Source organism: Lycium barbarum, chromosome 8 (genome assembly GCF_019175385.1).
Source record: "Lycium barbarum isolate Lr01 chromosome 8, ASM1917538v2, whole genome shotgun sequence".
Taxonomy (NCBI): Eukaryota; Viridiplantae; Streptophyta; class Magnoliopsida; order Solanales; family Solanaceae; genus Lycium; species Lycium barbarum.
In genome coordinates, this window is record NC_083344.1 from 130,895,908 (window position 1) to 130,923,300 (window position 27,393).

At 34.4% G+C, this 27,393-nt stretch overlaps 1 protein-coding gene and 1 pseudogene across 1 annotated transcript; one reads left to right on the forward strand and one right to left on the reverse strand.

Annotated features, from left to right (window-relative positions):
* Positions 1 to 2,632: 2,632 nt before the first annotated feature.
* On the reverse strand, positions 2,633 to 3,646 carry LOC132608360 (uncharacterized). The gene has a single exon (XM_060322392.1). The coding sequence runs from the start codon at positions 3,644 to 3,646 to the stop codon at positions 2,633 to 2,635; it is 1,014 nt and encodes a 337-aa protein (XP_060178375.1).
* Positions 3,647 to 7,167: 3,521 nt separating this feature from the next.
* LOC132608361 (tRNA-uridine aminocarboxypropyltransferase A-like) lies at positions 7,168 to 27,106 on the forward strand (annotated as a pseudogene).
* Positions 27,107 to 27,393: the final 287 nt, after the last annotated feature.

Below are 27,393 nucleotides of genomic sequence, written 5' to 3' on the forward strand. Positions count from 1 at the left end.
ATAAAATGAAGCTTTGGTCCCATTTAATGACTCAAAATCTGGTCTTAAATGAAAAATTGTCGGGATGAACAGTGGTCGTAAACCACAGTTTACGAGCCGTAAACTGGTTCACGAGCCATCCTCCTGGCCGTATTTAAGCATATCCAAAATAGAGAAGTTGGCTGAAGAATATTGCAGTTTACGTTCGAGGTTTACGGTCCGTAAACCAGTTTACGGGCCGTCCTCCAAGTCGTATTTAAGCATTTCAAAGACAGAAAGTTTTGGATGAGGAACATGGCAGTTTACGACCTGGTTTACGGTCCGTAAATCATTTTACGGGCCGTCCTCCAAGTCGTTTTTAACCATTTTCACAATTTACAGAAAGTTCAGATTTTTGACAAGCTGGAGGACGATTGCACAATACGGTCCGTAAATCACTTTACGGGCCGTATTGTGCTATACGACCACTGAGCCAAATGATTTTCTGCAACTTCCCATATTTCTTAGAATTCTAATTTTAATCACCCTCGTCCATGCACATGCATTGCCCACCTTTGTCTCATCTTAACTTAGCCAACTTCCTCGTCTCCCATTGGATACTTTCAAAATCTCGCCTAAGGTCGTCAGACGTCATTTCTTGCTCATGGACATCATGCAATCATATTCATCACTAGTTCCTTCTCTTGCATACTAACTGAAAATTTTTCGAGGTGTAACAAATCTGCTCCCATTCATGTGCCATATATACAGAGGTCAATCCTTGCAGCATTTATATGCCTTATGATGAACTTAGGATCATATTGTATTCCTCGTTGATACTGAACCTATCTGCTAAGTTTACTTATGTTGCTTTCCAGTATTAGTGGTATACCAATGATATACCTGCGTATACCATGCTTTCCAATTGTTTTTCCAGTATCAGTGGTATACCAGTGATATACCTGCGTATACCATGCTTTCCAGTTGCTTTCCAGTATCAGTGGTATACCTGTTGTTTTCCCGTCCTTATGATACAAAACACTTTCGTATTCTATTTGCTCATATCAATCCTGTTCATGCTTAAATGCACAAATGCTATACAGTTTTGGATTCTGCCATATCTAAGTGTTGTTCTACTTGTAAATTAAATTGTGTTGTACCTGAATTATGCAAATATACGCGGTATATACGTAATCCACTGATCTGTTCTGAATTTATATTATATATATGTTTAGTCTTATTTATTGTTTAGGTACTAATCCTTTTCCTCTCATTTTTTTGCATGATCACCGTATATGAGTCCGAGAGACTCATTCTTCTTCCATATTCGGTGTTGGGCTAAAAGCCCAACGAAATCTTCTCTGTCCATCCAACCCCCAACAAAAAATAGAAAACAAAATTCTGGGCCGAAGCCCACTACACAGGAACAGCAGCAGCAGCAGTCCAGTCCATAGCAATAAAAAAAAGACTGTTGGGTCGAAGCCCAACAACAGAGAGATCCAACAGCCCGTTTAGGACTGGGTCCATTTAATTTGCACTTTCTTATTTCATTATCATTGATTTGTATTATGTGACTAACTTTATATTTTGATTTTATTTTCTTAATTTAGGTGAACCTTAGCAAGTTTAGTGGATTAGTCTTAGTTATAGGTAGTTAACTTAAAAGAAAACTAACAATTAATTTCATAAATTATTCTCTCCTTTTCATGCTTTATTTATTTGAAATAATCAATTTGCAAAATGACATGACTATATATTTTAAATAAAAGGAATCACATTCTATCATAAAATGTTTCAAAACGCCACTAGTACGCAATTATAAGTATAATCTATAGATAACCCTCCAAGTTTGAATCAATCATGCATTTAATTAAACATAGTCAATAAAATATAATTAAAAGAAAACTCACTTCTTTCTGCTCTCCATTTAAAGAGTAGTCTAGATCTTTCTACATAGTCATATTTATATCACACTATCTTATTCAAAGTTCAAATTTTGCGAAATCTTCTATTAAAACTATTACTCATATGCAAGTTATTTTCTACAAGTTTTGTTTTAAAATAGTATTAGCATTTAAAATCATATCAACATACCTTTAAGTGTTACTTAGCATTTCAAACCCTCTTTGCTAAACGACGTTTGAAATTTCCCTTTCTATATAAATTATCATATTTTCTATTCGTCTTATTCTAGTTAGTATTTCTCATTTAAAACCTTAGTAATATCTATAAGCATTATTTTAAATAGCGTTGCTATATTTTTATCCTTTTAAACCTTAGTAATAATTTACAAAATTATTTTCTCAAATATTATATACGCATTTAATTTAATTAATTAACCTAAGTTGATTGGATAACCGTAAGTTAACGGATTCTAAAGGATGCCTAACCCCTTCCCTTTAGGTTAATATAGAGCCCTTACCTAGAATCACACTGGTTAAGCAGACTATTAATTGAGGTTTAATTTTAACTTTACCTTAGTTAACATTTAGGTGTCCTAATTCATCGTTAAAATAATTGGGTGGCGACTCCTTAAAACAAAATAAATAGGAATCCCCAATACGTCATACTCCCTAAATCCGCTCTAACCCGGTTAAAATGGGGTGTGACACTGGTAACTTCTCATCTTGCGATGCTAGTAACGGTATCTTTGGGATGAATACATGTTTATTTTTTAAATCACCACTGCAATAGTTGCACTGATGACATGTGTCTTAAAATCATGACATATTAATCGTGTACCATTACATAGACCTTTAGAAGGATTTAAGTTTCTCAATAATATAAATGGACAATTTTTTTTCAAAGTTAATCTATACGGTGGTAAGTTAGCAGGTTGTAAGGTATGCAAAAAATCTTCAAATTGACATTGATCATTTGGTTCCATAGTTTCATCAATAGTTGTATACACTTTAGCATCATTTGGAAATCGATGAATAAGCATGTCATTTATTTCATCAACAAAGTCATTTTTCGTAGTCAAAATAACGCGGGAAGTTATAGAAGACGGGTTAGAAAAGAATGTGTGTAAATCAGGATAAGTAACATTAAATAAAAAATTCAAGGATTCTATTTCATTAGTAAAAGGAATGATAAAATTTTGTGGAATTTCAATTCTGTTGCCGTTATTAGTTTTTTCTTGTCCATTTCCAATTCTCATTAAATATTCAGAAAATGCTAGATCTTTTTTTGCAGGCATGTTTTCAGATAAACATAATTTTTCCAAATGATTCCAATTATGAGAGTATAATAAGCCTTCGTCGATAAAGTCTTCTTTTTTTCCACTACGAATAACTGGAAGTGTTTGTCTAAAGTCTCCTCTAAAAACTACTACTTTCCCACCAAAGAGTATATTTGTACTCGTGAGATCTTTTAAGAGTTCATCAAAAGCTTTAATCGTTCTCTTTTTTGCCATTGATACTTCATACCAAACAATTAACTTTGAATCTCGAATCAAATCTGCTAATGAACTTTGTTTACTAATGTTGCATGTAAAATTCTCATCAATGTCAATAGGAATTTTGAAACGTGGATGATTTGTTCGTCCCCCGGGAAGAATTGAAGCTGCGACACCAGAACTTGCAGTGCTAATGCTATAAACCCCTTTTGTTCTTATGCCAGCCAACAAAGCTCTGTATAGGAAAGTTTTTCCAGTTCCACCTGGACAATCAATGAAAAACTCCCCCATTTATTAGAATAGACCCTATCAAGAATTATGTCATATGCACTTTTCTGTTCAATATTTAGTTTCCTTTGTAGTAGCATATCTTCTTCAGTCACTATTATATTTCTTTCAAAATGAACATCTTTTGCTTCATTGGTTGTTCTAGAAGATGTAATATTTGTAGAGATTAATTTGAATTCGTTTATGTTACGTCCCATAGAAAGTAGAATTTCATTGATATGATTTAAGACTAAACACTGAATATCTTTTTTGTTATATCCCGTATTTTTATACGTTGGATTATTCATAAGTTGAGGTGGGGTCCATATGTCGAGATTTTTTTTAGGACGTATGACAAGTTATATGAATAATATATGTGAAGTTAAACACAACTCAAGAAGGACCCTTGAGCCAAATCAAAGTGAAAGCCCTCCAAAACAATATTTTTAAGATACGTTTTCAGGTGATTTGAATTCGGGAGGTCATAACCCTATCAGAATTTGGGAATTTGGGAAACCTCCCAGAATGAAAATTGTATATAATTGAAATATCTTTCCAACCATAGGTCGTGGGTCTGCATGTGACATCGGGATAAGGAGATATGAATATTTTAAGGTAGAAAGGTCGAGTTGAACAGTGAATTCGGCCCAACCCGATTCCAACTCGGGTCAGGCCCATTACCCATGATATTTAATGAAAATTTTCAGCTTTATCTTTCATTTTTCAGACAAACATTTCCATAATTTTCAGATATAGAGAGAGAAACCAAATTTTGACCACAATCTAAGCCCCGAATCGCGAAGCTCATGAAGAAAAAAGTGTTGTACATCGCGTTGCCTTCAATTTGAGCTAAAAATCAGCCAAGAAGGAGCGGGTGGAAGTGGTTGATTCATACTTAAGGTAAAATTAAGGTCCATTTTTCATTGTTAACAAGTTTATTTAGAGTTTTAACGGATTAGAACAGAGAAAATAGCATTATAAACTCGTTTATTGTTTTGTTGGGATTTATGGATTAAGGGGCTGTTTTAGGTCGATTAAATGGCTGGAATTAGCTGAGTTATGATGTATAATAATTTTTGATATTGTTGTTGATGTTGTTGATAAGTTGTTGTTCTTGAATTTGGGAGAATAAAATGTATAAAGATGTTGTATACAAAACGTATACCGGGCTGTTTTGTGATAATATTTTGGGGCTGTTTTATGTAATTTTCGTGGCTATTTTGTGACTATATTTTGGAGCTATTTGATATAATATTTGTGGTTGTTTTGCGATGATGTGTTGGGGACTGTTTTATGGTCGTTATGGACTGTTTTATTGGCTGGAATATCGGGGGATTGGCTGTAGTTGTTGTTGTTATATTATGGATATACGAAAATAAAGAAGTGTATACAAGCATTGGCATCCGAATGTATATTGGGCTATTTTGGGAGTAATTTAAGAATGGATTTAATTCTATTTTGATATGAAATTGTTGGTATTGTTGTTGTTGGTATTTTTATTGATGTTTGGCTAAGTTGGAATTTCGAGGATTGTTAAGTTTACAGGGAAAATGCTGTCCGAATTTTGTTAAGTTTCATTCGTACTTGGATGATTAGTAAGTGATGTGGATAATCTAACTGTGGCCTATGTTATCTTAATTTTAGACCTGCGAACTCGAGAAGTAGACGTTGGACATTAGATAGAGTTCAAGGTATGTGAGACTTTCTATGACATGAATCTTATAGCATGACTCTCTTTTTATCCATGAGTTCCCTTAAGTTTCGGAAAATATGAGTCTATGTCCATAATTAGCCACACAAGGTAATGAGTAAAGTATAAAAATCCCAATACTCATGTTGTGATGATCTTATGATGTTAATGATGTTATTTATTGCTTACACTCACCTTATATGCTAATTCCTTTAAGGTGAGGCAGGATGTCAATGAATGTTCCATGATGACATCGGAAGCCACCGACCTTACGTCACTCCGATATAGTTATGGCTTTTGATTGGGCTCTTGTGCATGCTTTATATATATATATATATATATATATATATATATATATATATATATATATCGATGTGGGATTTCACTGGGTTGTTGTTGTTGTTGTTGTTGTTATATATATATATATATATATATATATATATATATGTATGTATGTATGTATGTATGTATGTATGTATGTATGTATGTATTTTCTCATACCACGCCGCGCTATAGTCGGCTGGGCAGGCACGTAGATGTGTACACCAATATAGTGGGCAGCTTATACCCCGGACGCGGGAGGCCTGGACGCAAGCTATGATTATCACATCGTTCCTACATGGACGGGCAACTTATACATTATCACACCGTACCTTTATGGACGGGCAACTTATATATGTATACATACATGACATGATAATGATTATGAGTAAGTCTGCATGCATTATTTCATTTATATTTGACAGCCAGTACATATTGTTCTTTCTTGATGCCTCCTTATTTCATTGATGCCTTCCTATTTCATTGATATATTGTTATTTCTTATGCCTCTCATACTCAGTACAATATTCATACTGACGTCCGTTTTCTTCGGACGCTGTGTTCATGCCCACAGGTAGACAGGGAGGTGAGCTTGATCCAGATTCTTAGTAACTGTCAGCTTATTGAGAGCACTCCATTGTTCGGAGGTGCTTATGTTTATTCTTTTGGTTCATATATGTATTTCACACACGACGGAGTCTTGTTCCGTCTATATGTATAATATATCAGTAGAGGCTCGTAGACGCGCAGTGTGGGTTAGATGGTTTCACAAGATTACTATGTTATTTTGATGGCCTAAGGGGCACATGTATATAAAATCATTTGTGTTGTCAAATGAAAAATAGTTGTGTTATGATTATAAGATTATGAATGATAAAGAAATGTAAAATGGTTATGACGAGTGAGGAAATGAGCGGTGCTCGATGATTCACCCCGGGTACCCGTCGCGGCCCTAGTCGGGTCGTGACATTTTTTCCCTATATTTGGAATTGCTTTGAAGTCTTCAGACATAGAGTCTTAAAACTTTCCCAAAGTTCCTTTGGATTAGTAGGATTACAATAAACTAACAATGTTGCAAATAAGCGTCTTAAACTATAAGGCATTTGAAAGGTTACAGCTTCGGACATGCATTCAATTAGATTGTTATCTGAATGTAATAAGCCTCTTTTTTCTGCAGCTTCCCTAAATGTATTGTAACATCTACCATTCACTGTATGAAGATCTTCGTATGACTTAGGTCCTCTTATGTTCATTAGAAGTAACCTAAGATAATATCTTTCTCCTTCGGTTGGATGACATGTGACAATACGTCCAATAGCAATACGTTGTTGTCGTCGTGACCACATTCTGTATGTTGGTGACCAAACAAAATACTGTGGGAACTCTTTATATAGTAAATTGGGATTCATTGCATCTTTATCAGTTCTATTCATTAGAAAAATTCAGCTAACATTGCTTTCTTTATCGTTGGATTGTTTATTATTTGTTCCACACGTTGGTTATTTTTGAAAGAAACAAATTGTTGTCCATCAAGATGCAATTGAAGTTGGATAACACTTGGAGTCATTTCACTTATGAGAAAATCAAACAAACGCCATGCAACCTCTGGTGGGGAGACTCATCTAGCAGATTGGTATTCTTTGATTTCATCTATTTTTACATTTGTATCATTATTATGTACGCAAAATGCAATTTTGTCATGTCCTTTACAAATATATTTGTAAATATATTTGACAGCCTTAATGCCAGAACATATTTCAACATTGATATGAGAACTGTATTTCTTGAATAAAAATGGATTGTATGGAACAACCCAAGAGCTATCAATATCGTGTTCTCTAACTTTAACTTTACTACTATATAGAAGCACCACTTTGGTGCACTTTTTGGTCGTCCGTTTATAGACCCCAAAAAAAAAATTGTGAGCCCACATATTATTAAACACAAATCAACTATTATTTAAAAAAACAAATTGGGTCTCATATTAAACACAAACCAACCAATATTAAAAAAATAAATAATGTAAAAAAAAAAGTGCAGATTTTGTATTCGTAGCAAACACTAATATAATAAAGTTTTAGATATGGAACATAAACTACAATATTAGTTGTGAGCCCAGATATTAAATACAAATTAACCCCGTTTGTAGACCCCCAAAAAAAAATTATGGACCCACATATTATTAAACACAAATCAACTATTATTTTAAAAAAAAAAAAATTGGGTTCCATATTAAACACAAACCAACCAATATAAAAAAAAATAATGTAAAAAAAAAGTGCAGATTTTGTATTCGTAGCAAACACTAATATAATAAAGTTTTAGATATGGAACATAAACTGCAATATTAGTTGTGAGCCCACATATTAAACACAAACTAACCAATATTAAAAAAAAAAAGGTAAAAAAAGTTCAACTCACCATCTCCAAATTCAAGGGCAAAAAAAAGTGGACCTCATATTAACAAAATCAAGCAATATAAAAAAAGTGAATCCCATATTAAAAAATAGACAATGTAAAAAAAGGTGCAAATTTTGTATTTGTAGCAAACACTAATATAATAAAATTTTATATACGGAGCACAAACTACAATATTATATTAATCGTGTTTTGAACATTAAAAAAAATGGAACCCACTATCTCCAAACTCACGGGGGAAAAAAGTGGACCCTATACTAATAAAATCAAGCAATATAAAAAAAAGTGAATCCCATATTAAAAAACAAAAAATGTCAAAAAAATAACGTGCAGACTTTGTATTCGTAGCAAATACTAATATACTAAAGTTTTAGATACGGAGCAAAAATTAAAATGTTATATTAATCGTATTTTGAATATAGTATTATATATATATATATATATATATATATTATGCATAAAAATAGTGCAAACTAATAATGTCCAAAAGGGTGAGTCATACTAAACAACACCAAGCAATATAAAAAATGGACCCCATATTAACAAAATCAAGTAATATCAAAAGAGCAAAAGTGAATCCCATATTACAAAAAAAAATGTAAAAAAAAGGACTTTGTATTCGTAGTAGACACTAATTTTCAAAGTATCTCATTAAGTCAATAATGACGGATTCATTGCCACGTGCGTATCAATCCGTTAGTGGGAGCAAATGAAACTACTTTTCTTCAAAAAGTTAAGCAGTCAAACCATGCAGTTTTTTTTTATATATTAGCCTGAGATCTAATCTAAATATTAAACTGTTGTATTTGCTTTTCCGCCATGTCATTTATTTATTATGTTCACTAAAATAAATATACTTAAAATATTTAAATTTAATATAAGATAGAATAATGTGAAAAGAGATTAATGTCATAAAAAATCAAATAGAGATCAAATAATTAATAAAATAAATTAGTCAAATTATAATTCTAATCGACGTTTTCTTAAAAAACCATGCAAAAGACAACATGACAAGTAAAATGAGCTAAACCGAGAATATTTACCAAAAATTAAAAAATAGTATTTCACCATTTAAATAGAAAATAAATTTCTATTTTTATCTCTTTTTAAACATGTAAAATTAATTTAATAATTAGAATTATCCAAATCAAAATTTGAGAAAAAATAATAAGTATTTTACACCTTTAAATTAATCGAATTAAAATTGAAAATATCAACTGATGCTTAAATATTGCTATTGTTTTATTTCAAAGAGAGGAAAATAGTTTCTTTTAAACAAGTCTTCTCTTTTAAAAAATATTAATAAATTTGACAATTTTGTATTCGTAGCAGACATTAATATTGATCGTGTTTTGAACATAATAAATATATATATAATCACTATTCAAAGACAATTACATACACATAAATGCACTATAATTTAAAGTGCAGGCCTAGGATGTCTAGTACTATTTTAGAAGTGGGAGTTGGAGAGGACGAACATGAAAATATGATGTTAGGCAGGGGTAAATTAATAATTCAATTTGTACTTTCTACTATGCATTAGTCTACTTTTTTGTTTTTATCACTCACTTTGGGATTAATTTTGTATCATATTTGACAGAAGGTATAAAATTATTTCATGATAAACTTATACCTTCTACCGAAAAAAGTATAAAATGAAGCCCATAATTAAAGATGGATACCCCACCTTATTCCATTAAGCTTGGGATTATTTTATCCCACCTTTTAAATGGGATACATTAATCCTAAGATTATAATCCTAAAATTATAATACCGAAATAATTTTGTCCGCGTATCAAACGACCACTGAAATTTTCTTTCAACTAAGTTTTTGCAGAATAACTGCAACGCATAATAAATTGCATACAAATTATAAGGAATTTTATTAGATTTAAATATAATAATATTACAACAGAAAATTATATACTTTAGTCAACTACTTTAGTTATTTTCCGATTGAATGTTTCACTCTCTAATTTTTTAGAGAATAATGACAACTCAAATTTGCTCTGCACTTGACTTGAAAGGTTGAATCAATCTTACTAAAGCTAAACGGAAAAGGAACTTATTTGTGTTAAAGTACCTCCGGAAAAGTTTATTTCCTTGCAGATTGCAATTCATCATGGATATTAGTGCTTTATTAGCGTCTCAAATTGAATGCATATTTGACTTAAAATGTCGTCGTTTTGTTATTTCTATTTATATATAAGTGGCAAAAGAGGACCAACACAACATTGACAAATTGTACAAAAAACTGCCTGAGTTGTACACTAAATTAGAATATTTGAATTGTTAATATAAAAAGAGGCAGACACAACCAAAATAAAATAAATTTTAATAATAATTGAGAAATTAAGAGGGAAAATAAGAGGAAAAGAAGCAAAATATGGAGACTCACTAAGGAGAATCGCGGTATCATTTGCAAAATATATAAACCATAAAAACTAACTAAGTGAGAAATGTCTTTCTTCTTCACTATTCTGGTGGTCTCTCAACCTTTCTTCTACTTCTCTAATCTTCACTCGCTCGATCTGATTTTTCTCTGGGTTGCTTGGTGGATCATATAATTGGTACCCTGAATTTGATATTTCTTTTAATTTTTTCTGTTTAAATTGGAGTTTTTTTAAAATTTAAATTGGAGTTTTGCTATTAATTTTGGGGAGTTTATTTTACAAATTTATTTGTTTATTCATTGAATCTTGTGATTATAAACTTGACATGTGGGGTATATGAATTGTTTGCTTACTAAATTTATAAAATAATAATTAAAAAAAAGAACATAATCAAAATAAGATAAATTTTAACAACAATTGAGAAATTAAGAGGAAAAGAAACAAAATATGGAGACTCAGGAGAATCGCACAATCCTTTGCAAAATATACAAACCATAAAGACTAACTAAAATGAGTAACTAAATTAAATCAAGTTGGGCTCCGTGCATCGCATGGGCATAGTTTGTTAGTTGTATCCATAATAGCCAACTTCAGAGAACTAACAAAATCCAGAAAATCAATTATGTGTTATCCACGTGTCTCGGGAATTGTGATGTTATTGTTGGTCGGGGATTACGTTACGGTGTTTCAGATGTTCTTGATTCGCTACATGATGATACTGTTCGTAACCCTAATTTCACCAAAACAACTATTTATCTCTTTCCTGGTATGAACTACCCTTCGTCCCTGTTATATCCCGTATTTTTTAACGTCGGATTATTTGTAAGCAGAGGTGGGGCCCACATGTCAGGATTTTTTTTGGAACATGTGACAAGTTATATGAATCACATATGTAAAGTTAAACACAACTCATGAAGGGCCCTTGGGTCAAATCAAAGTGGAAGCCCTCCAAACGAATAATTTCCATGTGCTTATTAATTTCCATGTGCTAATTAATATAAGGGTCATATATGAGTCATAAACTCATAGAACATTCAAGAAAAATTAAAAAGCAAGAACAAGAATAAAGAAGAGCAAAATAAAAGGGCCATACGGCCAAGCTCTTGAATTTTTGCCCCTTTGAAATCTTTCTCCAAAAATTATTTTCTTGTGATATTTCCACTAATTCAAGGGCCCTTTACAACTTGGTGTAGTTGTTTTGGAAGAAAGAGCACTTGTTTCTTCAAGTTGACAACTTGATCAAGTGAGGAAGATTGTAAAAAAAAGGTAAGAATCAATTCCTTTTTCTTATGTTATGACGGTTTGTTTATGTTGTAGTATGTAGAAATGAGTAGAAATTATGGAAATATGGAAGTTTGTAAAGTGGGTATGTATGTAAGGGAGTAGCCGTGTATGTATATTGTTGTATATATAATATGAGTTGAATTTTATGTTGTATTCTAGTTGTGGTTATGGTGAAATTTATATTGAAAATGAAAGTTGAATGAATTTGGTGGAAGTTGGAAATATGGAATGTGGCCGTGTGGTTTGGAGGAGAAAAATGGAAATGAACTAATTTTGTTTAATATGTTAGTTATGTTGTTGTGATTCTTATAATGTAACAACACAACAACAACAACAACCCAGTGAAATCCCACAACGTGGGGTCTGGGGAGTGATTCTTATAATGTAAATGAAGGTTAAATGGTTTAAGTAGGTATTGAATTGGAATGTAGAAGATTATGTCACTTTAGAATGATTTTGTGATATTATGGAAATGAAGTTGTTAAGATGTGAATTATGATTATGGTTGATGAAATTGGAAGGTGAAAATATGCTATGAATATGTATGTTGAAGATTAGAAGTTTTGGATGGATTATGGTTTGGTGGAAAATTTGTATATTTTGTGTATTTTGTGAATATTTTTTAAAATGATATGAAATGTTTCGAATTATATTGGAGTGATCTTGATTAGTAAATGAATATGAGAATGTTGGTATTGAATTGAAAATGTGAAGTTGGAATGAAAGCTATTGCATTATGTTGAAAAGAAGACTAGTTATGCTATATTGTGTTTTGTAATGATTGTTGGTGTTGTTGTTGAATTATTTTGGCCGAGTTAAATTCTCGGGGATGCTATATGTATAAGGGAGATGCTGCCCAAATTTCTGTAGACAAGTATTGGTTAAGATTGAACTTTTAAACCTTATGATTTATATTTGGTAAATGTGACCAAATGTAGATTTTGGACAAAACGGGATTTGAATTTGGAGAGGCGTAAGGAGCGAATAAGGTATGTAAAGGTTTACCTATTCTTCTCTTGGCATGTCCTAGGTATGACAGGCTTTGATACGAGCCTTGTGGACGACTCTACTCTTAGAAATCCGCACCTAAATTTGCCCCTTTTTGATTCAGTAGAATTGAATTGAATATGTTATGAATAGTTGGAAAAATTGCCTAAACATCTAGTGTTGACACCCAATTTTGTCCCGCCTCTCCTCCGAAATACCTATTTATACTTCTGATATTTTTGAGAAATTAAAAAATATATTTATATTTTACTATAATTATTAGCCTCTTATCAATGTCGTCGTTTCGTTATTCTATTACAGTTACTAGCCGTCATTATTATTATTATTATTCACAATTTTTATCATTTTGGCATTTTACCAGCTTACGCACACGCATCGCATTTATCTTTGCATAATTAAATAATAATTTTATTTACTGTGGGTTTTCTAAATATTATTGCACGGCTATTGCAACGCCATTTTTTTTATTTATCTGAGCACTAATAATTGCATATTTCATATGGAGCAATATTTTAAATTATTTAAATAGGTCTTTTATTTAAATTTAGAAGCCGGGTTATTTCTTTCATTCAGCCCATATTTTTAATCCATCTAACCCAAACCCAATCCCATAAACATTTTCGGACCAATCTAGCCCACCATTCATTTAAATAAAATCAACCAACCCATACCCGCCTAAACCTACCCGACCCGCCCCTTCCACTTAACAAAGGAAACCCATTAGGGTTTCCTTCATTGTTTTCTCCTGCAAGCCGCCGCCCCCTCCCCCTCTTCATCTCTCTTCTCTCCCTTTTCTCTCCCTCATCGTACCCCACTACGCCATGTTCCCCGTTGTCCCCCACTTCGCCTGTCCTCCACTTCCCTTTGTCCCCGCTCCTCTCAAACTCAAACCCCAATCAACCCATAAATATTCGTTCCATCATCCATAGAAGAGGGGTTTTTTTTTGGATTGGTGAAACCCCCGACAAGAACAGGCGCTGGAATCGCAAAATCCCTTACAAAACAGTAGCTTTTCCGTTGGCGAAATCCCTTGAAAATATTGAGTTTCCAATCGCCTCTGTTTTCCCCTAAAATATTAGCCCACTGCTTTCTTAATATTCAAAGTGTCGAGCCATTTTTTTATTTTTCGCATTTTTTCCTTGTCATTGTTTCGCATCCAAATCTACGCAAACTCGGAGATTTGAAGTGTTTTAGCGTAGATCGAAGGCCCCGCACCCATTTCGCTGCACCCGAAGAAGGTAAATTTCCTTCCCTTAAATTGTTTTTTTTAGTATTTTGTTATAATGTTTGAAACTGTTTTGTGATCTGTTTTGCTTAGTTGTATTTCGGTTTTTGTTGTTCGTAGTTATTTTAGTTGTATTAAGCATGTTTTAGTTCTGTTTAATTCAGTTTTGGGATTATTGCAGCTTTATATGCAAGTTGGGATTAACCGGGTGCTTTAAATTCATTTTTGTTTGCCTGTATGTCCTCGGGTTAGTCATGTGTTAGCGTTGATTTAGGTAACCTGTAATCATGTTTGTGTACATTAGCTTTCTTTTCTAGGATTAGTTAGCCTAATCAGACTGTCACATGCCTAGTTTTTTCCTGCTAACGTAGTGATTTAAGCCATTACTGTTCTATTTGCTTGGTCCTGCGACTTGTTTAAAATGAAGTTAGTATGATTTAACCTGTCATTAGTAAGGCCATGGGTCTTGTTTGATATTAGAAGTTACTTGGAGATGTATGTTTCTTGAGTGTATTTCCTCTTTGTTCCCTAATGTCCAGTTTTGAAACCTCTTTATTTCAACTTGTCAATAGTTTTCCTCTTTGTAATAACAACTTGAATTAGATAATCTTTCCTTGTGTCAACATTAAGCATTAGCTGTCGTTTGGTCGTTTCAAAACTATAGTTGGCTGGGATTTTGTTTAGTTAAATATGCTTCTGTGTTAGTTGAATTGATTTATATAGTTAAACCATGCTTCTTGTATGATATTTCTAGCTTAGTTGGTTTAGTCATTGCATTGATTCAAGCGTAGTCTGCCTTAGTGTGTCTCTTGTATTAACCTAAAGTGACCCTTTTAATTTGAAGTATGCTTTTTATGTGGTTAAATGGTATTCGGATTTGTTAGTCAAACTACAGCCTTATGTGTCCTAATCTTTATTTCCCCTTCTTTACATGTACACGTCGGAGCAAATGGAGTCTTAATTCAGGACTCTCTCACAATGTAGTCTCGAAATGAGACTCGATGCTATTTCTATACCCATGCATGGATTCGATGCGTCCCATACTCTTTAATCACAACACTCGGTGAGAAACAAGTGAAATCTCTAATCGCTTGAGGCTGTCTATGACATCCTTATCGTTTTTTTTCTCCCCTTTCCTCATTATTCATCTTATTTCACCCTTTGTTTTTTTTTTTGTGATTGCTAATTTATCTGAATGTTGGATTTGTCTATGTTTTGAAAGTATGTGTGTCACTTATGATTCACGTAGGATTAGAACGGGTAGATTTTATCATTTAGAATTACCGCTTTGAAGATTTAGTACTTATTTTCACCATATAGGGTGCATCATTCATATAATAGTATTTTAAAATTTGTTAATTATAAGTTATCTTTTTTTTTTCTTTTTTTTAAGGCTATTTTCTTAAATTTTAAATCTTAATTAATTAACCTAAGTTTGGCCGGATAACCGTAGTTAACGGATTCTAAAGGGTGCCTAACCCCTTCCCTTTAGGATAATATAGAATCCTTACCTAGAATCACACTGGTTAAGCAGACTATTAACGGAGGTTTAGTTTTAACTTTACCTTAGTTAACATCTAGGTGTCCTAATTCACCGTAAAACATCAATTAGGTGGCGACTCCTTAAAACAAACAATATAGGAATCTCCAATATGTTGTACTCCGCTTCAACTCTCGGGTTAAAATGGGGTGTAACATCTAGAATTTGCACAAATAGAACCCGACTATCTTAAAACTCTAACAAGTGACGTTATGAAGTGTAACATACGTAAATTATGTACGCCATCTCGTTTGACCCGAGGTGGGCCCACTATTCCTGGATTTTTCTGATTTGTTCCGTTTAACTTGTTTTAAAGTAGAATTCAAAGGAAACTCTTGGCTACTCTTCTAACTACTATATGACGTTTGTTGAATTATTTTGTTGAGTTCCATAATGCATTTTGAAACATGAAAATGATTTCAGAAAGCTTATTTTGATATAATCCCCCGCGACATCCGAAAGGTACGTGCTATGACTACCGTCTGATTTCTTTCCTAAATGACCTGTCATTCGGATTATTCTGTCGAGTCTTTGCAAATATTTTATGATGCATTAGTTTCTCACTACTCCATTTGTGGATGCCTCAATGTTTCCTTCACTGAGCCCGGGCCAGGATATGTTATCACACGTATTCCACTGCATTGTTCGCCATGTCTCGGTGTGAGGGGGCAGGTATATGTGTACATGGGTTGTGGAGTATGCTGTGCCATGTACGCTTATTCTGATATGCTATGATATGATATGATATGGCCATCTGATATGCTATGATATGTGCACACTCTGATATGATATGATATGTTACGGAGCTATTTCCTAATCCAGAGTATGATGTGTTGTGGCGCCAGTGTCGGGGTGGCCACCACGTCTGTTCACCGAGTCCCATAATGGGGACCGGATATGGCATATGTTCTGACATTCATTATCTCTGTTTTATGAGTAAGAACTTTGATATTCCGATTATTGTACTTACTTTCTGTACTTCTGACTCTGATTATGATTCCCTCTGTTGTACGTCTGTACTCCCGATCCCGATCATGATACTGTCTGTTATACTTCGGTACCTCCGATTTCGATATGTTTTCATCTGTTATATTTCTGGATTTCTGGACCTGATTATGATTCTGTTTATTGTACTTTATGCTTTACATACTCAGTACATTTTTCGTACTGACCCCTCTTCTTCGGGGGTTGCGTTTCATGCCGCGCAGGTACACCTAGATGAGTTGAAGTTATTACAGAAGATGTTCCAGCGGGGTTGGTAGGCTCCATTTGCTCCCGGAGTGTTGCCGAGTCTGAGTTTGTATGTTATGATTTCTGGATTTATGTTAGAGACTTTGCAGACAGAGTCGTGGGTATCGGTTATCAATCTGTAAGCGGCTCCATCAGCCGATATGTCATTTTGTATTATCTAATAAATTTTATATAATTACGGATTTTGTTTAAAATTGAGAACGATAAAAGATGGATTTCGAAAGTTTAATATGTATTTTTCTTTTATCTGATTTTCAGAGTCTGAAGAAATTATGTGTGAAATAAGAATCTGTGGGTTCGATCCGCTTCGGATACGGGGTCGGGTGCCCATCACACCCTAGCGGAATTGGGGTGTGACAGTCCCAATTAAATTATTTTATTTTCCTTTTTGCCATGTTCAAAAAGAATGAGTCTATATTTAGTACTCTCTCGTTCCAATTTATGTGATAGTTTTCACTTTTCAAGAGTTAATTTGGCTAATCTTTGAAGCTAAATTAGATGAAATTAATTTAATATTTTAATATTAATATTTATATATTCGAAACTACAGGAAAAGTATTATAGTGACAACTTTTCTCATATCAATTTTGTGAAAAAGTACAAATCTTAAAATGTTCGTCAAAGTTCATGAGCTTGAATCATATAAATTAGGACAGATGTTCTTGATTGTCTCCATGATAATTCTCTTCGCAACCCTAAAACAAAAAGTACTATGCTTAATACCTTTAGTTTGATCGGTATCTATCTTAATTCGACCCTTTATTTGAGTAGTTTTCTCTTCGACAAATTGCCCAAGGCCTGTGCTTTTTTTTAATCCAATCGTAGATATTATTCAGTCGTACTTTTGTTCTTTTTTCTCTTAGCCTCTGTTTGGCAAGCTGTTGTAAGGTTTTGATGAGATTCTTAATAATATCCTAGAATATTTATGATTTATTCGAGAAAAAATTCGAAAATAAATAAAATTAGATAAGCTTTACCGTACCATTGTCGCCAGAAGCAAAACCCCGTATTTCTTCTAGAGAATATACTAACCAGAGCTATACTTATGATTGTTCAGTGATGAATTTTCTCCTTTTAGTATTAGGTTTCTATCCTGTGTTGTGCTAAGCTTATTTATCTTTTTAGGTCTTACCTTTTGTACTTAAGATATTGCATACTCTGCGAGTCATCATGTACGTAGGTAGGACACTTTATTCTGATTGGTATATCGTGAAAAAATAAAGCCATTTTCACCAGGCGCACCTCTTTTCCAGGGATACCCTACTTCTCGGTCTAGCTTCACTAACTGTATTCACAGCTTTCCGGATCTCGAAACTAGGTCCACTTTCTCATCGACCGGTGAGTTTCCTTAACCAAGCCACTGCCTATGAGTAATACAGCCTTTGCAACTTTATGGTATACCCATGGATTGCCAATTCTTATTTGGAAGGCTGCAATTTCTCCGTACTTCAAGTAGGCGATGGCATTGCTCGTATTCACGGGCTTGATGAAGTAATGGCGGTTTTACCAGCAGATCTATTTATCTCTTTCGTGGTATGAACTATTTGTATAAGTAGCTTGGGTAGTTACCATATGTGACTTAAATCCATGAACTACTTCAGCAAAAGAATCTATTTTAAAAAAAAAAAAATATTTCTGTTGGTGTAGTACATGCATTGGGATTAATTTGTTTTAAAAGATAAATTAAAATCTTGGAATGTAACGGGTTCAAATTGAGCAGTGTGGGCTGATCCACGATATACCCCAATTTTTTTTTACAATTGTCAGACGATTGAAGCAAAAACAATTTTTTTTACATGTATAACGTGGACTGATCCACGTTATACAATTTATTGTATAACGTGGATCAGTCCACGTTATACATGCTATTTGTTAACTTGGACTGTTCCGTTCTGCCCTAAAATATTTCTTCCGCCGCTTCATTCCATTCTCTTTCGTTCTCTTCCATTCTCTTCCATTCTCCTCCATTGCAAATATTTTGCAAAACCTCCATCTCCTTCTCCTTTTCCTTTTCCTTTTCCTTCTCCTCTATTTTTTTTAAATCTTGCGATACAGTATAATTTTTGGAGCAACTTCTTCATCTTTATCTATTATTGCTATTTAAATTAAGGTATTTTTTCTAACTCATATAATATTGTATATTTATAGTAGATGTAGACCTGTTTGTCTTATATATCTTAATTGTTATTTTTTATTTGTGTTATTTTAATACGTTTGTGTTATTTGTGTTATTTTAATTTGAACTTAAAATATGATTGTTAGAAGCATTGTTATATAAAAGGTCCGATTTGTTTAGTAGCACTTTTGAAGAAATTTATTGTTATGTTTCTGTTATTTTTGTGAATTGTTATATAAAATATCTGAATAAAATTTATTGTTATGTTGCTGTTATTTTTGTGGATTCTTTTATAAAAGATCTATGGATTGTTATGTTGCTGTTATTTTTGTTAGTTTTGTGGATGTTTGTAAAACGTGGACTGATCCACGTTATACAAAATATATTGTATAACGTGGATCAATCCACGTTTTACAAGTATAGATCACTATCTTAAAACATTGTGGAACTGTGGATATTGTCAATAATGGACCGATGATGACATTTTCGGTACAGGAGAAAAGAATTGTGAAATGTGTCATAAAGGATCGAATTCTTTTCCTCCCATTTTGTGAATGTTGCTTTGTTTGATGTATTTATGCATTACCATAGCAATTTATGATTGCAGAACTTGTAATTTCTTCCCTATGCTCGAAAGTTTGGTATAATTGTGAAACGTGGACAGTTCCACGTTATTCAATATATTTTGTTATGGATTGTTATACAATATATTTCATTGTACCTTTAATGTGATATTTATATAGCCAAAAAAGTGAAGCTTAATTGATGCCTCAGTAGGCCAAAAAAAAATATACTTAAAATGTCATGATAATGCTTTATTATATGGGACCTAAGTCTAAGTGGGTAGACAATTATTTTGTCTATACCTTATAGGTATTAATGTGGTCCACTATCAGTGGTTTCTAAATAAGGCATATGGAAGTTGGATTTATCTAGCCAGTGCATATTTGTTTTGCTAAAATTGGAATAATATATTTTTTTAATAGTGAGTTACTCCAAATAGCTTGATCTGGACTTCATTTTTTTATATAAGGTATGGAGTTTCTACGGGTATGCTTACATCCGGAGCCAGAAGTGTACTATGTGTTAACACTCCAAGAGAAGCATCGATCAGAGGCTGTGTGGGATGGTTCCTTGAGAGGACTGACCGGATGCCTGTTTCCTCGGCGCGCGGATACTGAATTTTGGAAGCATGTGAGGCGTCATCCTTTTCATCCTCGCATCCTTGACTACTTTGGCCTGTGTGAATTTAGGGGAGTAATAGAGGTAGGATGTGTATCATAGGATTGGGCAGTCATCACTGCACTTATAGAGAGATGGCGTCCTGAGACGCACACCTTTCATCTGCGTACAGGTGAGGCGACCATCACATTACAAGATATCGAGGTCATGTTTGGCTTAGTTGTTGATGGTTATCCCTTGAATAATCTTAATGCTAGATATATAGATATTGGTGGATGGCAACAATTGATCCATGAGCTTACTGGTTGGGCACCCGGTCTGGATTGTTTTAATGGTGTTAGTAGGTTAAAAGTACATAAATTAATTGAATATATTAGAGGCTTAGATGACATTACAGATCAGACCCTAGAAATTGATGTGCAACAGCGGGTTAGGTTATACTTGCTATGGTTTTGTGGCAGCACGATATTTCTGGATAAGTCCGGTGACTTACTTAATTTAGATTATTTGCTTGACATGCATGACCTTAGAGCAATGAGTGGACAAGCTTGGGGAGCGGCTGCACTGTCATATTTATATACTTGTTTATGCCGCGCTTCGTTGAGGAAAGCCAAGGATATGTGTGGATTCATTTCTTTATTGCAGGTACGTGACCTTTAAAATTATATAATTTTATTTAGTTGTCCTATTTGATAGTTATAAGGTTTTTATGTATTTATTTTAATTTTTTAATATAGGTTTGGGCTTGGGAGCGCATTATACCGATGCAGCCACCACGCAGGGCTCTTCCGCCACACACGGCTCTTGCACGAAGGTGGACTCATTGTAAATCCCACGAAAATGAGGCACGTGATGTTTTACCCATATGTAGGGATGTATTGGACAACCTAATATATGGCCAGGTATTTTATCATAATTATGGTTGTTAATGGCGTTTTGATATAATAGCTACGCTTATGTGTAATTTATTTATTTTATTATCATGTAATTTTATGTTCTTTCTATCGTAGTTTGTGTGGCAGCCTTATTCAGAGGCCATTATCAATAGACTCCCTGAGTGGTGTCTGCGTGGCCGAGATATTTGGATGGATAAGGTTCCCCTTATTTGTGGTATCTATCGAGAATGGCACATGGTAGACCGCGTTCTCAGACAGTTTGGTAGGAAGTAACATATTCCGGGTCCATGTGCTGAGATTGATCCTTTTCATTACAAACGTGACAAGCGGTATGCTATAAAAGTGGAGGATCAACAATATTTTACAGAAACAGACTTTTTGTGAGGAAATCGTCGAAAAAGTTTAATTCTGGCCGAGTATGAAACTCAAGACCCAGAGTCACTATCAACGTATTTTTGTTGGTATCAACGTCACTCGCGCACTTTCATAGGAAATCCTGCGCATAAAGTGGATAGAGGATACCAACACATGGCAGGCAGGCATGAGGCACTGGTACGTACATTACATTCCATTAGATGTTTGATGTCTTTATATGTGTCTTAGACCACTATCAAATCTTGCTATTTTTTTTTAGGCTTTAGGACATCAAGAATAGTACAGGTTGGCTCAGCAGACTATCCAAGATCCAACCAAGTCTGATGAAGTGAAGGAAATAGCAGAGATGTTTAGCCACATTAATACAGAGTCTATGGTTGCTGCCTCTCTGGGGACGATGTTGATTTTCGCTCCATATTATACACCACCGGCAGAGTATGTTGAGTCTTCTACTGTGCAAGTGCCTCGTCATCAACGTCCTAATGTACCAAGACCTGCGGCGCATGGTAGAGGACGCCAATTAGGTAACAGACGTGGTCGAGCTCCCCTGGATCACCAGTTGGTTGATGAGGAAGAGGTTCGTTTTGATCAAGATATGCCCAGCTCAACGATGCCTGCAGATGATGATGCATATCACCCAATAATAGATTTTATGTCCAGCTCATCGACGTCTGCTCACGAGGTTCAATCACCAGCGGTAATCAGAGGTGAGGGGCCTTTTCAGGCATTCGCATCGTCTGGGCCTATTAGCCTCACAGTTATGGCCTAGCAGTTTGGTGGTCAGACAAGCAGCTCTTATGGGATGACTGAGGGGTCTTTACCTGCATTCACTGGATAGAGCTCTTCAATTGGGAGGAGACTGAGTTTTACCGACATGAGTATTCTAACCACTCAAATAGCTTGTATCTTGTTTAAAGTAATGGATACCTTATGTGTCTGCATGATTTATTTTGCATAGTCTCCCATGGCATTTGATGTTGGATCCTCACACATTCCTGTGCTAGATGTACAGACTTTAGAGCCACAGGTTAGTTTTTAATTCAAAGTTTTTGGAGACTTGTGGTTGGTTGTTATGTGGTGTTTTGTCTTGGTTGCTTTGGTTGTTTGTGTTGATATATGGTATTGGAGGAAGTCCTTGTTACAGAAGAGATGCTGCCCAATTTTACGTAGACAATCAAATAATTGCTACGAAAATTTATCATATAAAAATAACTTCTATTTTTTATGGCATTTACCTGATGCAGGTGTGATACAAGAGGAGGTTCACCAACGTAGATCAAAACGAGAGCGTCGGCAAACTCGGTGTGTGGGGGGGGGGGGGGGGGGAAGGGACACTGTAAAAATTAAATTTTTATTGTATAGTGGGTAACTTCATGTTGAAGTATTAGTATGTAAACTTTATTAAATTCGGAAAAAGATGGACAAGTTACTGTTTTTATTTGCCAATGTCTATCTGTTTTTATTCAATTCTGGTTCACCTCGTTTTTGCATATTTAATGTGTGTAAAGTTTCCAGTTGCTGCTCGAATTTGTGATTCATTCACTACACCATTCACCATTGTTACGAATTAACTGATTGTCGATGAACCATTTGCAATTCAAATTAACGTTTTGCAATTCACCACTCCGAGTGATGGTAACGTTAGCTACCATTCTAATGCGATTCCATATTTGGACAACACAGAAGAAGGCCCAGATGATTTTGCCTTCATGAGAGATGACGGTCTGATTCGATCTGCACTTTGGGATTGTAAAAAACCTGAATTTATCAGATCAGGTTAGTATGGTGACAATGAATATTATTTTTATTTGTTGGACCATTTTTAAGGGGTTGATAATTTTTCTTGTACTATGTAATTAGGTATGTTATTTCAGAACAAGCAGGAAATGAAAGGCGCAGTGAGACAATATTGTCTCAAAGAAAAGAAAGAGTTCATTTGTGATCAGTCCAAAGTTAAATTTTGGAGGGTTATTTGCAAGCGTCATATGTTGGGGTGTGAGTGGATGATCCGTTTTAGAGAAATTTCAAGTGGTATGTGGAAGGCAGGCAAAGCGGATCTCCACCACAGTTATCTGACGGATGGTTACAGAACGGATCATTCTAATTTGAACAATCACCTAATTGCTACTATGTTGATACCATATATTATGGTCGATCCATACATCAGTATTAAGTCAGTTCAGAAAAAAATAAAAGGATTGCATTTGTTTACTCCTAGTTATAAAAAAGCACAAAAGGGGCGTAAGAAAGCTATTGAAATGGTATTTGGTGATTTTGAAACCTTTTTCAAGACATTGCCCCGATACATGGCTGTCTTAAAATATTTCAATCCGGGGACCATTGTTGAGTGGGAGCACCAATCAACTACAATGCAAGGTGAACACATCTTCAAGTTTCTGTTCTGGGCTTATAAACCAAGCATCGATGGATTCAAAAGTTGCAGGCCTGTCATCTCAATAGACGGTACTCATCTGTACGGTAAATATGAGATGAAACTGCTAATTGCTATTGGAATTGATGCAAACAATAACATTTGTCCACTTGCATATGCTATTGTTGCACGTGAGAGCTTTGAGTCCTGGACGTGGTTCCTTGTGTTGTTGTGGAGACATATTGTTCGTGAGAGACAAGGAATTGGACTTATTTCTGACCGTCATCAGGGCATCTTGCAATGTGTCCAAACACATGATTGGTTACAACCACCATCCACATACCATAGGTTTTGCGTTTGGCATTTGAAAAGCAACTTCAATAAAAAGTTCCTCAGCAGTGACCTTGAGAAGCTAATGTGGTTGGAGGCTACAGAGCACCAGAATAAGAAGTATAAAATGAGGATGGAACAAATCAAAACAATGTCATATCCAGCGTATTTGTGGTTAAAAGCTCTTCCGGAGGAAAAATGGACATTGCATAAGGACAACGGTCATAGGTGGGGGCTATGACAACGAATGTCTCTGAGTCTTACAACGGTTTATTGAAGAAAGCTTGTGGATTGCCTGTTACTGCCATGGTCCGTTATACGTTTAAAAATCTTGTTGATCGGTTTGTTGAGAGAAGCACTCTTGCTGATTTGTTGATTGCGGATAAAAGTTTTGGTCGCGCGCTGTTGAAAAGAAGTTTGATGAATACTGGGAGAGGTCCCTAAAGCATACTGACATGCAGCAATACAATGCAACTGAAGGGGTCTTTGAGATTCTGACATTTGCACACGAAGGTAAGGGCGGAAATATACATAAAGTCTCTGCCGAAGGGAAAAAGTGTTCGTGTGGAAAGTGGAGAAACTACCATATGCCATGTTCACATGCAATTAAATTTTGTGATATTCGCGGAATTCAACCAAAGACCTATGTTAGCAAGTACTACAGTTGCAGGTTTTATAAGCAAACGTACAGTGAAAATTTTTCACCGTTGGGTGATGAGGCATATTGGCCACTTTCTCCCTTCAGTTTAATTGCAAACACTGAATACGAGCGAACTTCAGGAGCGCGGAGTACAACTAGAAGGAGGAATGAAATGGATATATCTCCTGCTCGCATGGCTAGAAAGTGTACTACGTGCAAGCAAACAGGTCATAACAAGAATCGTTGCCCCGATAGAAATCAGTAGTTGTTGTTACTTGTTGGTTTTTATGTTTTTTCTTAACTTGTACAATTGTTGTTTCTTTATGTACTCTTCCAAGAATATATAACATGTCTTGTGCAGTTTAATAGTTAGTATGTAATTTAATATTTATTACTCAGTTAATGTGTGACGTTTAATTATTTGCATGTGTTAAAATATTTATTTGAGTTAATCATGCTTTAAAAATTAAAAAAATCAATAAATTTCTTTTATTAAAAATATAACCGAATATGATTGAAATCTAGGCAACGTCTTACCCAGTGAGTGTTTGGAAAACGGGAACTTTTTTTTACATGTATAACGTGGATCAGTCCACGTTATACATGTAATTTATTTATTTTTTTGCTTCAATCGTCTGACAATTGTAAAAACAATTTTGGGGTATATCTGGATCAGCCCACGATATACCCCTTTTGGTATAATAATTTTTAGACGTTCTCTTTTGATAAAAACCATGTATTTTTATACCCTTTAGGCTCCGGATTCTGACGGAACTAGTCGAGGTTGAAATTTGCTGCTGCCTGTTGATAATTTGAGAATAGTTTATTGGTAATATCTAGCTGAACTCTACGAATATTTTTGTGTGGGCCGTCATTTATGTGCTGATAAAAAGATTGAATATTTCTATAACTACGGTGTTCGAGCCAGATTGATAATTGTGAGAAAGAAAACAGAAAAAAATTTCCACATCTGGAACTTGGAAGACGATTCACTACTCAACTATATAATTTTCTTTTTGTATTAACAGATATTTTTCTCCCATTGCTTGTATCTGCTTTTAAAAGTTCTTTTCATTTGCACTTCTCTTCACTGAAGTTCACGCCTCAACTGCACTTTTGTCTTAAAGCTCCAGTAGACTTTTGCTTTTCCCTTTTGACAATAATACCAAAAAAAAAAAAAAAAAAACTCAACAAAGAAGAAGTTACTGAATTTGGTCATATATTTGAGCTTAAACACAATCATCCTAGGACAAAATAATTTATCTGGATCCTCATGCCATAATTATTCAATCACGTGAAATGAAAATAATTGGTGAATGACCAACGCTTTTGTATACACCAGCCCTTGGGGTGGCACTCTCATTCCCTCCCTCCTCTTCCACCCCCCTCCCACCAAAAAAAAAAAAAAAAAAAAAAACGCATGCACACACATACACCTGCAGGATGCACTCCAAGAGAAACAATATTCTTCATTACCTTTATTTCTATCAGATTTTTTTTTCCTCTGCTTATTAAACTAATTGAAAAAAATATGCAATCGTGGCTCTTCCAGGCACTGATACATCACCCTCTCAGGATATCAACCATTGGAAATCCTCTAAACATACTGTAGCGACGAGTAATTATGTCTTGATTGCTTTTGATGGAACTTGGAAGCATGCTCGAGAGATGATGGTGCAAGCTTATCATTTTTGTCCAAGTTTGCAGTTCAGGTTCACTTAGACTATGATGTTGGCAATGATGCTGGGACGATCTTCAATTCTAATTTAATTCTTAGAAAGGAACCATTTAGTGGGTGCATGAGTACCACGGAGGCAGTAGGCGCATTGCTTACGGATTCTCGAGCCTAATGGAATTGATATAAGTCCAGTTTGATAGAGGTTTTGAGAAGTATGGTTAAATTTCAGGCTTCATTCCTCAAGCCTATGAAGCCTAGGACAAAGTTGATAAATGGACAGTGAGATGGACAAATATAATTGCTCTGTGTAGAGCAGAGAAATATAACAGAAGAAAAAGTAAATCGAAGAGACCTTCTGCTAGCCCAAGATCGTTAAAATAAGATCGGAAGATTCAACTAAAGAAGAGGAAGCTATGGAAAGAAAAAATTTACTTGAATTGGCTTATATTGGAAGCATTAGCTTACAATTGGGTTGGCTTGGCTTGGTTACAAATGACTAAGGTCACCCCTATTTATACTTGTCTAGGCATGCTTCTAGATATTATTCTAGATAAATCTATAAGAAAAATCTAATCATCTTTATCTCCACTACTCTAGAATATCTATATTTTTCTTTAGGATAATTATTCAAGATCCTATACTAGACTATTCTAGATAATTCTATCCTCAACTATAAATATCTAAGTGTCTAGAATTTCTAGACAATTCTTAAATACAATATATATCAAAGATATTATATATATATATATATATATATATATATATATATATATATATATATATATATATATATATATATATGATATTTTTGTTCTTCCAAAAAATTAACTTTATTTTTTCACACTCCCCCTTAAAGTAATTTTTTGGAACCTATCCCGAACTTGTCGTGGAAGAACTTAGACGAAGCTTTTGGGTGTGCCTTGGTGAAGATCTTAGCAATACTTTTTCGACACTTCTTCTTTCTTCAAAATTTTCATCTCTGTTATGGCCATACTTGACAATATTTCTTTTTGGCTTTTGCGAAGCACGCGAATCATCTTCATGCTGAGT